The sequence below is a fragment of the Camelina sativa genome, chromosome 2, assembly GCF_000633955.1.
Source record: "Camelina sativa cultivar DH55 chromosome 2, Cs, whole genome shotgun sequence".
Classification (NCBI taxonomy): domain Eukaryota; kingdom Viridiplantae; phylum Streptophyta; class Magnoliopsida; order Brassicales; family Brassicaceae; genus Camelina; species Camelina sativa.
The window spans coordinates 19003645-19017134 of NC_025686.1; the positions used below are offsets into that span (position 1 = coordinate 19003645).

General features: G+C 36.1%; 2 protein-coding genes across 2 annotated transcripts; both read right to left on the reverse strand.

The window, feature by feature from the left end:
* Positions 6945-8449, reverse strand: LOC104754068. The gene is made up of 3 exons (XM_010476230.1): positions 8000-8449; positions 7642-7867; positions 6945-7519 (listed from the first exon to the last, which is right to left on the reverse strand). The coding sequence occupies exons 1-3, from the start codon at positions 8447-8449 to the stop codon at positions 6945-6947; spliced, it is 1251 nt and encodes a 416-aa protein (XP_010474532.1).
* Positions 11230-12426, reverse strand: LOC104754077. The gene has a single exon (XM_010476238.1). It carries the CDS (start codon positions 12424-12426, stop codon positions 11230-11232), a length of 1197 nt encoding a protein of 398 aa, XP_010474540.1.

Sequence of the window (13490 nt, forward strand, 5' to 3'; positions counted from 1 at the left end):
ATACAATTTTTTTTTTGTAAGAATATTTTAAAAGCTATGATCCTTTCTTAACTATTGGTAAAATACCCTATCTATTTTTATAAGTTTCAATGGTGTACCGAGTCTGGGTGTACCGTACCCTAAATTTGGTTAGAAACTTGAAATCTACTTATTATAAATTTGAAATCTACACAAAAGTTTTAAGAATTTGTAATATACCTTATAATTTATTTTTAGTGACACTTATCCTTAACTATATATATTGATATTTTAGCCCAAACTTATACTATTTGTTTTTTTTCAGAAAAAAGTCCAAATTAATGCTTGCTTGTATTTACGTCTCCCATGTAAAGAATGCCATCATTAAAACCCACAACGATTCTAATTAATTTTGCCGTTGTGTGTCTAGTTAAAATTCATATGTTGTAACCTTGAAGTAAAACAAACGAGGATCACATAATTTAAACCCTTTACACACATTTGGACTTTAGTAGATGTGGACTTCATTGTAAAAAATAAACTGACTAATTAAAATGGTTATTGCATGTGGCATGTAGGGTAAATATTGTAGCCACATGTACTGATTCATTTCTGAGGAGGATTTTTATGGTGATTTTCATTTATAATGCCGCAAATAAAATGTAGAGAAAATCGGCAAGTCAGAGTAATAAAGATATTACGTAGTAGGATCCGATGCTCTTATTCATTCCATTATCGGACCCGACCCCTATTCTTCAAAAGAAAAATAGGCACTTAACTAAGCCCATTATCCAATTTTGTTAGTTACAATTTTATTTATGTTGGCGATTCACATTTATTGGTCTAACATCTTATTTTTTTATGTATTAATGATAATTAATTTTTTTGATGAACATCCAGTTTGACATTAGCCAAAAATGATTCTGGTTTTTAATCGGTGATCAAAGTTTTAGTAAGAAAATGTACTATAGGCCAATCAATTACAATTAGCCTTGGTGGAAGAAATAAAAGGGGTTTAGAATTAGAAAATTATTAAATGAAAAGTTTGGGAAGTTACGTTGAGAGAAAAAAAAACGAAAAGAAGTTTGGGAACGTTAGTGAGATTCATCCACATAAATAATGGTATTAGTTATTGATCATTGTATCATCTATATATATATATATATATAGTACTAAAATAGATAAATGAAAACTAATTTATAGGACATTAAGTTGAAGACTGGGATCATATTATTCTGTATGAGTGAACAAATTTTTGGATAGATACAGATATTATATATATAATAAAACTATTAAGTTCATAGAGTTTTTTTGTTTTTTTGACTTTTAGTCCATTTTATACAAAAGTGATGTTGAGAAACACGTATCATGCAGATTACTTATGTCCCATTGACATTTAAAAGTAACTAACATTTTGTGTGTTTACTACAGATTAATTTTATGTTGTTATTGGGTACATAAAAGTTAATAGCTCTCTTGTATTCAAAACAATTTTACTTGGCTATAAAGTTCAATATATGGTTTTCCACCAAAAAAAGGGTTCGGTATATGGTATATTATTTATTAACTGTGGAACATGATATCATAACAAATTTTTCAAAAAACTGTGGAAAATTTTTTATAGTCAAAATTTATGGTCAAATTTTGTATTTTTCACCTTTTAATGATTCTCATAGAATTTACTGCATCTGCAATAACAGATTTTACAGCTATATACTATGACAGCTTTATCATGTACACCATGCTATAGTTATTGCAGATGGCGATTAAGTTATTAACTACGTACGGCATGTTTTGATATACATGAATCTATAATGGCGATTAAGTTATTAACTATATCATAATTCTAATTATTTTTATGTGTAATCCTATATTTGTCAAGAACCAATAAAAACATGGTAGAGTATATATATACTATATGAACGAAACTATGTTAGAAAAAATAAATATCGTTTACTCTCAACTACAGACATGCATGTTATAAACATATAATATGTCTATAAATATTTTCGATAAAGGATATACACCACATATATTCTTAAGCATGGAGTTTATTTTCAGGATATAAAACCGTACCAATTTTATATAATAGAAAATGTGGAAGATGGCTCTGATTGGTAACCACATTTAAAAGAGGCGGTTAAAACTTTTATAGCGGTTGTAAAAGAGATTGTTAAAAAGAAAGCGGTTTAAGTTAGCGGATGGAAAAGATGGTAGAGTAAAAGAAAGCGGTTGAGTATTTAGCTTGATTGGTAACATTACAGCGGTTGAATAGTATAAGTTATAATAAATTTTTAAACAATTAAATTAATTTAATTAAAAATAAAAAATAAATGAAATGATAAATTATTATCTAATTCATAATATAAAATATCAATATATTTAAATGATATTAACTAAATGATCAAATGTGATATTAATGAAATTATCAAATGTATATTTTAAAATCTTACTATTCAAATCATAATCTTAAATTACTAATTTTTTTGGCTTACTAACCTTTTCCTAAAAACATTAAAAAGAATAACAACACATATTAAATCAAGATTATGATTTGAATAGTGAATAAAGGAACAAAAACTATGCAATATTTTGCCAAAAAAATAAAATGAACCATGCAACCTCTTTATAAATGTCAAACGCTGGTTTTTGTTAGTGATTAGGATTAGTGTTTGCAACCACCAAAAATAGGTTCTAACCACCATCTTCAATCGCTTTCTCCAACCTTGATATCCAACCGTCTTCTCCAAAAGACTTGTTGATTGGTGGTTATTACAGCAGTTCGTTTGCAAACAATGCGTTTGGGTGCTTCCAATCAAAGCCGATATGTCTTTGGACATGAGTCACATGTTTGCTCTGTACACATTTGCTGACGACAAATGTTGTATTTCTCTTTCATTATTACATTTATATAATTTACATCTTGGGTGAGATACATCTTGGTTGCAAATTATTAATAGACTAGATTTTGTATCCAAAATGAATATAAATAGGTGGCTAGCTAAGTACAACGTACATGAATAAAGAAAGCCATGATGACCCGGGTCACATCTAACTATGGCCACTTGACCAGAAAATATTAAAGACAGTGTAAGGTTTGACATAGCGTGCCCACCAAGTTATGTATATATTATATATAGTTATGCAATCTATCGATCTTTTACACTCACTCTCTCTTTCTCTCTCGATCACACGCAGTAGCGGATCCAAGACAATATTTGGTATGAGGCACTTAAATAATATAATTAATAATAATATTTTTTGTTTATGTTAAAATATATATTTTGCATTTTTGAATATATTTTAATATCTGAACTATGAAGTGCAAAAAATGAGCCAAATTTTTCAAAAGTATTGTTTATATTGGTTTATGATTATGCTTAATTAGATACATACTTAATTTATTAATTAGAAAATACACAATTACAAACTTATAATTCATTATAAAACATAAATATTTGTTATATATTTAAAATCATTTATCTTATCATATCACACAAAATTTAAAACCTAAAAATAATAAATTAACTACAAAAGAGATAATATTTTTTAATAGTTCATTACTTATATTTCAAAAAATTAAGATATATGTCTAATTGGTAATAAAAGAAATGTGAATAAAGTGAAAATAGAAATAATTGTATATAGTTTTATTAAAGAAAAAATGGAATAAGAAAATGTCATAGGTAAACAAAAGCCTCCAACAAATATAAAACTGACCTCTTATACCTAAAATTTATTATTGGGAACAATTACCAACTGAGTTAAAGATTCTAATGACAAAATGTTAATAGCAGAACTTTAGAAAGGAGTATAGGGCACGTGCCCCACCTCTTTATAATGTAGATCCGCCCCTGATCACACGTATATTCTCTCTCTTCAAAAAAAGTTTTCAAGAAGTTTAACATTGAGGAGCGTCTCATCCCGGTTCTCTTCTCGCGGGCTTACCTCCGGCTCCGGCTCCGGCAATGGAGACGACAAAAACAGAGGACGAGGGCCCTTTGCTCTAAGAACAAAGAACTTGAAAATATAAGAACACCTCTCTTATTATTGATTTAGAAAACTCTCTCAAAAACTAAATCTCTCTCTCAAGTCTTATGGAACACCTCTCCATAGACTCCTATATTTATAGGTTTTAACTTTTCCTAAACCTATTAGAATTAACATATTACAACTTATTTATCTTAGGAACTTTTTCTTTTTCCTATTCTATCTCTTTTGGCAACTTCCTAAGAGATAGCTTCTTCCACAAGTTGGAATTATCCAACATTCTCCCCCTTAATTCCAACTTGAACTCTGGGTGCTTCAATCTCTTGTACTCCGATCAGATTCCTCATTTCTCTGAACTTGATTCTCGCTAGTGGCTTAGTAAGGATGTCTGCCTTCTGTGCCTCACCAGGAACATGCTCCACTTCTATCTGATCATTCTCCACACTCTCACGAATGAAATGGTACTTTGTGAGTATGTGCTTACTCCTTCCATGAAACACTGGATTCTTACTTAGAGATATGGCTGACTTGTTGTCAATCCTTAGTAAGATCTTCTCATCTAGACTAAGTATTTCTCTTAGCAACTCTTTCAACCATATGGCTTGCTTTGCTGCTTCTGTCGCTGCCATAAACTCAGCTTCAGATGATGACATCGCCACTGTGTGTTGTTTTTGTGAAGTCCAAGTGATTAATGATGAACCAAGATAGAACACATGACCTCCAGTACATCTTCCATCATCGATATCAGCTTTGTAACTACTGTCGCTGTATCCAACAACCTTACTCAACCCATCTCGCTTGTAGAACAAGCCTAAGTTGGTGGTTCCTTTCACATACCTTAACAAGTGTTTGAGAGCTTATCCGTGTACCACTCTTGGACTCTGCATATACCGGCTTAAGACTCCTACAGCAAAAATCAAATCGGGTCGTGTGTGAAGCAGATACCTTAAACACCCAATCGTTCTTCTATATCTTGTGGCATCAATTTCAGGTTGTTTCTCAACCTTTGATATCTCCATACCAGGCTCCAATGGTATGTGCGCTGAGTTACACGAATCCATCTTAGTATCAATAAGAATACCTTGAGCATAACCTTCTTGTTTTATTCTTATCCCATCTACTCCTTGTACTACTTCAATACCAAGATAATATGTCAACTTGCCGAGATCTGACATCTCAAACTCTCTTGACATATCCCTTTTGAACTGATCAATGACTCTTTGTGAAGTTCCTGTCACAAACAAGTCATCAACATAGATTGCCACTACCAGTCTTTCTTTCTTGTCACTCTTGAGATACACAGTAGGCTCCTTTATGCATCTTTTAAAGTTCATCTTCTTCAGAACATGATCAAGCTTCACGTTCCAAGCTCTAGGAGCTTAACGTAGACCATACAACGCCATATGTAGTCTAAACACTCGATCCTCTTTTCCTCTTTTAACAAAGCCTTCGGGTTGGCTCACATAAACCAGCTCGTTTAAGTCACCATTCAAGAATGCGGTTTTCACATCAAGGTGATGAATCTCCCATCCCTTTGAAGCTGCGATAGCAATGAGTAGTCGAATAGTTTCAATTTGTGCTACAGGTGCAAATGCTTCTTCAAAGTCTACTCCTTGTTGTTGTACATAACCTTTTGCTACAAGTCTCGCTTTGAACTTGTTCAATGATCCATCCGCTTTCTTTTTGATTTTATACACCCACTTCAATCCTATTGGTTTGACACCATTCGGCTTCTCAACTAGCTCCCAGGTTTTATTTCTAGCAATAGACTCCAGCTCAGCCTTCATCACTTTAACCCATTCTTGTAAACTTAATGCTTCAGAAACAGACTCTGGTTCACCATCTATGGTAAGTAGAAGTCACTCACTCTCTATTTCAGCTAGTAGAACATAATCATTGAGGTATCGAGGTTTGTTGATAACACGTCCATATCTTGTGACAGCTTGCTGATTTTCACCTACTTGATCCACATTTTGTTCATCTTCTATCTCTTCTTCTTGGTTTGCAGGTTCTTGATCCAGTTCATGATGCTCGACATTATCATCCTGATTGTTCTCATCTTCGTTTCCTTCTTCTACAAACCCATTATGAGATAGTTTAAACCTTCCTGGTTCTCCATTGGTTTGGTTTTCTGCAGTCGACCAATCCCAAACTTTTGTCTCATCAAACACAACATCTCTGCTTACAAACACCTTTCTTGTAACTGGATCATATAGCCTATAAGCTTTCGAACCCGGTTCTGTCCCTAAATTGATCAAAGTTCTCGACCTGTCATCCAACTTCTTAAGATGTGGTCCAATGATCTTAGCATAAGCAACACAGCCAAACACTCGTAGATGCTCGATGTTAGGCTTTCTCGTCGTGAAACTTTCATATGGAGTCTGACCTGCTAAAGCTTTGGTAGGAACTCGATTAATCAGATATGTTGAATGACGTACGGCCTCTCCCCATAGTTCATTCGGCAGTCTCATAGCCTTAAGCAAACTTCTTGTCACCTCCATTAATGTGCAGTTTCTTCTTTCAACTACACCATTCTGTTGAGGAGTATATGGTGCAGTTAAATGTCTAGTGACTCCACTTCCTTCACAGAACTGGTTAAACTCAAGAGAGGTAAACTCTCCTCCCCTATCGGTGCGAAAGGTTTTGATAGACAGTCCAGTCTGCTTCTCAATTCCTTCTTTAAACCTTTTAAACCGATCGAAAGCCTCGCTTTTCTCCTTCAATAGCATTGTCCACATATATCTCGAAAAATCATCAAGAAGGACAAAGACATATCGATTGTTAGCTGGTGTTGGTGGAGAGATCGGTCCACACAAATCATCGTGAATCAGCTCCAAAGCTTGAGCTGCTCGAAAAGATGTTGCAGTAGGAAACACATCTCTGGTCTGTTTTCCGACTAAACACGCAGTGCACACATTCTTCTCATGAACAGATTGTGGCACTCCAACAACCATACCTTGTCTTACCATGTTTTTCATTACTCCGAAGCTTACATGTCACAGCCGTGCATGCCATGTTAGAGTAGTGTCGTTATCTTGGATATAAAGACACTTAGGATACTCAACCTCCATTGGCGTCTTGTACAAGTGGTTTGATGATCTCGTGACTCTTACCAACAACCGCCCAGCAGGATCGCTTAAAGTTAACATGTTTCCCTTCATGTTCACTTCACATCCAAATTCAGTCGCTTGTCCTAAACTGATAATGTTGTGCTTCAGGTCCGAAATGTAGTAAATCTCCTTGAGTGATCGCCTCTCACCCGTTTTTCCCACAAATACAATCGATCCCTTCCCAACAATGTTAACAAACGAGCCATCACCAAGCTTGACCTTCCCTCTGATGCTCGTGTCTAGGCTTGAGAAGAATTCTTTGTTTCCCGTCATGTGGTTGCTAGCACCATTGTCAAGATACCATATACTTTCATTGTTAGTATCATAGTTCTTGGGAAACACCTTATCCTCATTCAAGAACACCACCTCATGAACGTAAAGTGCATCAGCTTCATGAGTTTCATTCAGATTTGTCTCTTGATGTGCAACTTCTTTCGCTTGACATGAGGATGCGTAGTGACCTGGTTTATCACATCTCCAACAAATTATTTTAGATAGATCTTTCTTCTGATTTTGATTCTGGTTTTGATTCTGGTTTTGTTCTTGATCTGTAGTGTCTCCTCCACGATTCTGGCCATTGAACCTTCCTCATCCCCTGCCTCTGCCAGAACTATCTCCACTGTAGTTACCACGACCAAAACCACCTCGACCATATCCACCACGACCATATCCTCCTCGACTGCTTCCTCTTCGACCATAACCTCCTCTGTTATAGCCTCCTCTGTTTCCTTGATATCCACCATAGTTTCCTTGATTGTTTGAATTTGAAAACATAAGTTTTGCTTGGTCTTCACTCCGGGTCTCCTCCCCTACACGTTTTTCATAGGCTTTTATTCTACCAACTATGTCTCCAAATCCGGTTTTTAAGTCTAAGACTTGTTCCAACGATGCAACGATATGAATGTATTTTGTCTTGGAAGTCCTTGTAAGAACTTCTTTACCAACTTTGATTCGTCAATGATCTCTCCCAAAGAAGCTGACTGCAATGCTAGGCCTGAGATCTTGCCAGCAAAATCATCAACAGAGTCGGTATCGTTCATCGTTACCCGATCAAGATCTGCAAGTAGGGTTTGAAGTATCGCTTCCTTCCCACGTTCCGCACCTTGGTGACGTGCTCGTATGGCTTCCCATAGGGTTTTAGCCGAACCTTGATCTCCAACTTGCAGGATGAGTGACTCGGGGATGGATTGAAACAGAAGAGCAGTCGCCACGTCGTTCATCTTCTGATCGGTGGATCCAGGATCAATAGTCTCCCACACCTCGCTAACTCGAAGCGTGACTCTCATACGTATCGACCAAACTGTATAGTTTATCGAAGTTAACATCGGACATTGGATGGACGGTGATCCAAGGTCCTTGGTTCGTGGCGGTGGATTTGATTCGTCCCCCATACTTGGTTATGAACAACTTCTCCTTCACAACCTTTGATCGGAGCTACAACCTTAGCTCTGATACCAAATCTAAGAACAAAGAAATTGAAAATATAAGAACACCTCTCTTATTATTGATTTAGAAAACTCTCTCAAAAACTAAATCTCTCTCTCAAGTCTTATGGAACACCTCTCTATAGACTCCTATGTTTATAGGTTTTAACTTTCCTAAACCTATTAAAATTAACATATTACAACTTATTAATCTTAGGAACTTTTCCTTTTTCCTATTCTATCTCTTTTGGCAACTTCCTAGGAGATAGCTTCTTCCATAAGTTGGAATTATCCAGCATTTGCAACCCATGACCAACCATGGCCTCAACCACCACCATCAGTGGAGAGCCCTCCAGAACCAACAAAACTCGAGAAGGAGATTGAAAAAATGAAGATCCGTATTGACGACTTAAACAATATCGACATTGGTCTTTCTGAGAAGATCACCAAACTGGACGAGCAGATGATGATGAGGCTCAAAGAGATTTGCAAGAAAAGATTATCTCGTTGATGGGGAAAAAGGAAGACAATGAGATGGAACTCACCAAAGCTAATGATCTGCTCGCCATACTCACGGCAAACCAGGACTAATGCGGTGAAAATTTTAATCTATTTGCTGATGTCAGTTCTCTTAACAAAAAAAAATTTAAGATTATGTTAACCCTTTAAGTTCCACTATGTCAGTTCTCATGGAACCATTATCATCTATCTATGCTTTGTAATCTTGTTAACCCTTTAAATTTCTCTTTGATTCTCCTCTTTTGAGACTTTAAATTTTAATGCAAAACTTGTTTGACAAAAAAGAAAATAAAAAATAAAAAAATTATGTTAGTAATGATAACAAAAAAATATAGAACCTACAACTCAAACTATAAGCCCTAAAACCAATATATCCTTAAAACAAATTCTTGTAATGATAATTTTATATCCATTATGTTAAAATAATGATTAAAAGGAAAAAATTAAGAAGTATCGGAAAGCAATAATAATTCTGACAAAAGAAAATATAATAAAGTATATAATTTTAATGAATTTGGTCTAATCGGGTTGGTTTTGTTAATTTGAATGGATTGGTTCCGGTTCGATTTATATGTTGGATTTTAAAAATGATGAAAACCAAAGCGGTTTACAACAACTCGGTTTTCTTTTGGTTTAAAATTTCGGTTATGTTTTTTTTTTCCTTTTCCCAATCTTACAAGACTTCCCTCGAGCTTCAAAATGGACTCACTGCATCGGTTCATAAAGGCCATCAATTTTTACAATAAACATTTCTTTCCTTTTTGCTTTGTAACCGACGCAGTAAGTCCATGTAACGGCCCAAAAATGGCATCATGTTTGTCAAAACATGGGATCCCAAATATTAACCAATCTTGAATGTGCAAACGATTCAACAATTTTTACGGTAAAAGGGTGAAAAAAAAAAATGAAAAAAGAGGTGACTAACTAATAGATACAATCTACTCCATGCAGATTGCAGAGACGAGTACACTCTACATAGACGACTAATCGACTATAACCATTACATAATACGTACTATGATCAAAAATTTTACCCACATTAACAAAATGAATTATCATTATTATTTCTATTATTTAATGGTAATTATATATCCCCTATATTCTCCTATAGAGAAATATTTTGTTGAAAATGCTAATGTGTCGTTGTCAGAACGATTTAGAGATTTAATTACAATTTAGCATCTCAAGATAAACATATTTACAAAAATAAGTCTTTTGATTTATTAAATGTGCCACTAAAATATAAGGAAATCTTTATTTCATTATTATTTACATAAATGTGTGTCGTTATAATATATAAGGTAATGTTTTTTTCTATTAGTTTTTAAAATGAAAGACTACATCAACTATTAATATATATATAGTTAATAATTTAATTATCATTTTCATAACATATTTAATGATTTAAAGTAAATTACATTTCATAAACTATTAAAAAACTTATTTATCTATTTAACTTTTTGAAATACAAAACTTATTCTCCGATTTTAAAAATCCTCTATATATTAATAGAGAAGCATTTTGTTTAAAATGCTGATGTGTCATCGCCAGAGCGATTTAGAGTTTTAATTACAATTAAGCATCTCAAGATAAATATATTTACAAAAATAAGTCTTTTGATTTATTAAATATGCCATTAAAATATATAAAGAAATCTTTATTTCATTATTATTTACATAAATGTGTGTCATTAGAATATATAAGGTAATGTTTCTTTCTATTTGTTTTTAAAAATGAAAGACTTCATCAACTATTAATATATATACTATTAATAGCTCCCATGTCGTGAATCCAAGGGCGTCCCATAATAGCGTTATAAGCCGAAGCACAATCTACTACTAAAAATTTAGTGTGTTTGTTAACTCCCTCTGCATACACTGGAAGCGTCACTTCGCCAATACTATGCTTGACCTCACCGCTGAACCCAACTAATGGAATAGATTTTTGTGTCAGTCCTCCTTCATCGAGACCCAACTCCTTATATGCTTGCATATAAAGGATGTTAGTTGAGCTTCCATTGTTGATTAATATCCTTTTCATCAAACAGTTAGCCACAGTCAGTTGTATGACTAAAGCAACGTGATGCAGGGTTGGTACACTACTCTCATCAGTCGTAAAAGTTATGGTGTATGACGGTGTATCGCCTTTCGTAGCGTGTCCTCTACTTTGAGAATTCTTGACAGCTCTAGTGTTTATTTTCGCAGCTGAGTGAGTTATGCCACTTATCTCTCATCCTCCAAATATAACATTGATGACTCGATCATGTTTTGGAGGCGAAACTGTGGCGTTTTCAATTGCTATTTGCTTGTTTCTCTCGCCATCGATGCGATTGTGGGTTCTATCTGACAAGTATTCCCTCAAGTGACCTTTTTTAAGCAGCTCATTCACTTCCATCTTCAATGAGATGCAATCTTCTGTTTTGTGGCCGTGATAGTCGTGGAACTCACACCACTTCGAGGTGTCACGCCTATTGTCAAGTGCTTTCATCTTTGGAGGCCATCTCACGGTTCCACCCATCTCTTTCAATACACCGACTAAATGTGTATGAGAGATTGAGAGGTTACTAATATCTGGCCATGTTATCGATTTAGGCCTCCTTTCGTCAGCTTTGCTCAATGATCGATGCGTGTTCCTTCTTTCACTCATGGTGTTTTCGTCACGAGGTCTTTGGTAAGGTTTATCATCCCTACTTGTTCTTTCGTTTCTCACTACACGAGAATCAGATCGTGGTGAACATCGCTGGCGATAAGCCGAGTCTTCCTCCCACTTTATTTGCGCCCACGCACGTGAGAGCACGTCTTCCATTGTTCTGCACTGGTACTTCGTAAGTTCCTTGTACAAGTCACCGTCTGGAAGCAAGCCTCTTTTAAATGCGGAGATGGCGGTTGACGTGTTGCAACTGGGTATCGATACTTTTTCCTTGTTGAAGCGTCCCACATAGACACGCAACGACTCGTCTCTCTTTTGTTGTACCTCGTAAAGGTCATCCGCTATCTTCTCCAGGTTCCTGCTGCTTGCGAATTGCTCAACGAAGAGATCTGTCAACGATGCAAACGAGCTGATCGAGCCGTTTGGCAGGTTGATAAACCTTTGAAGTGCTGCACCTGTTAGGCTTGAGCCAAAACCTTTGCACATAGCAGCTTCCCTGCACTCTTTTTGGATGGCTGTCGTGAACATTCGTTGTTTGTATTGTGCTATGTGGTCATCCAGGTCGGATGTTCCATCATACATCTTCATTGTTGGTAATGTGAATTTTCTCGGCATCTCCATGAGTGCAATTTCATCAGAAAAAAGTGTATCAACATACGAGTGTAAGTTGCTTTTTCGGATTGGTGGAGCCACTCCTGGCAGTCGTCCGATCATGGTTTCTACTGCACCCAAACGTTTTGTAAGCATAGCTTCCAAGTAAGCGGCTTCTGCTGACATGGTGTGTGGTTCATGTTCGACTCCTGTAACGGGCGGTGCGTTAACAGTTCATTGTCGATCGGTGTTTTCCGCTTCTCCAAGGTTCTCACAGGTTTGCCTTATACTAGGGTCTTCTCCATTATTCTACACCCGTGGAGTTTCTAGTCGTCCATCTTCAGTCGCGGACGTCGTCCGAGTAGTTCTAGGAGTTGTGTTGAGATCTTGCATCCGATTCACTTGCACGCCACGAAATCTAGAGCTTGCTTCGGTAAAAACTCTCCCTGCTGTCACCAGTGAAGCGTTCTCCTCCCGTAGTCTAGCGTTATCGGCCTCGATTTGCGTCAGCTTCTGCACCGTCTCGTTCATTTTGGCAGTCAGGGCTTCCAGTTGAGCGGCGACAGTCGCTTCGACATTGGTCGTGTCACTTCCGTTTCCCATCATCTCACATAGATTACTTTGCCCCTCCTTCTAGCGCTAATTGTTTGGGCAAAACTAATCGATTCGTTTAAAGACTACGGAAACAAAAAACAGATGTTGAATAGTTGCTTTTATTAATCAAAGTCTCGAGCTCAAATACAAGAATTCAAGGTACAGCGAATCAATCTATAAACCCTAGCTGCGTTCTAGAGTCGAGTCGTGTGTCTTGTGTTTTTGGTCTCTTGCTTTGTTCTCGATCCTGTCTCTCGTAGAGGCCGCTCTCCTTATATAGAGATTCCTTTACCCTAATCCCTTAGGACTTGTCTTGGGCTTGCCGACTCTATGCATGATAGGGTCGGTCGCGGGACTCTTGGCCCATTAGTAAAGTCGGTCGCTAGACTCTTGGTCCCTTAACAGATCTAGTCACGTGAATTTTGGTCCATCGACGAAGTCAGTCGCGAGATTCTCGGTCCATCGACGAAGTTAGTCACGAGATTCTCGGTCTCGTGACAGAGTCAGTCACGAGATTCTCGGTCTCTTGACAGAGTGAGTCACGAGATTCTCGGTTCATTGAACCAATCAAGAAGATTTTCCTTTTATAAGATAAACTCTTATTTACGCTGATTTTATCCAGCAAAATATGCATTGACTAAATAAATTATATTTAT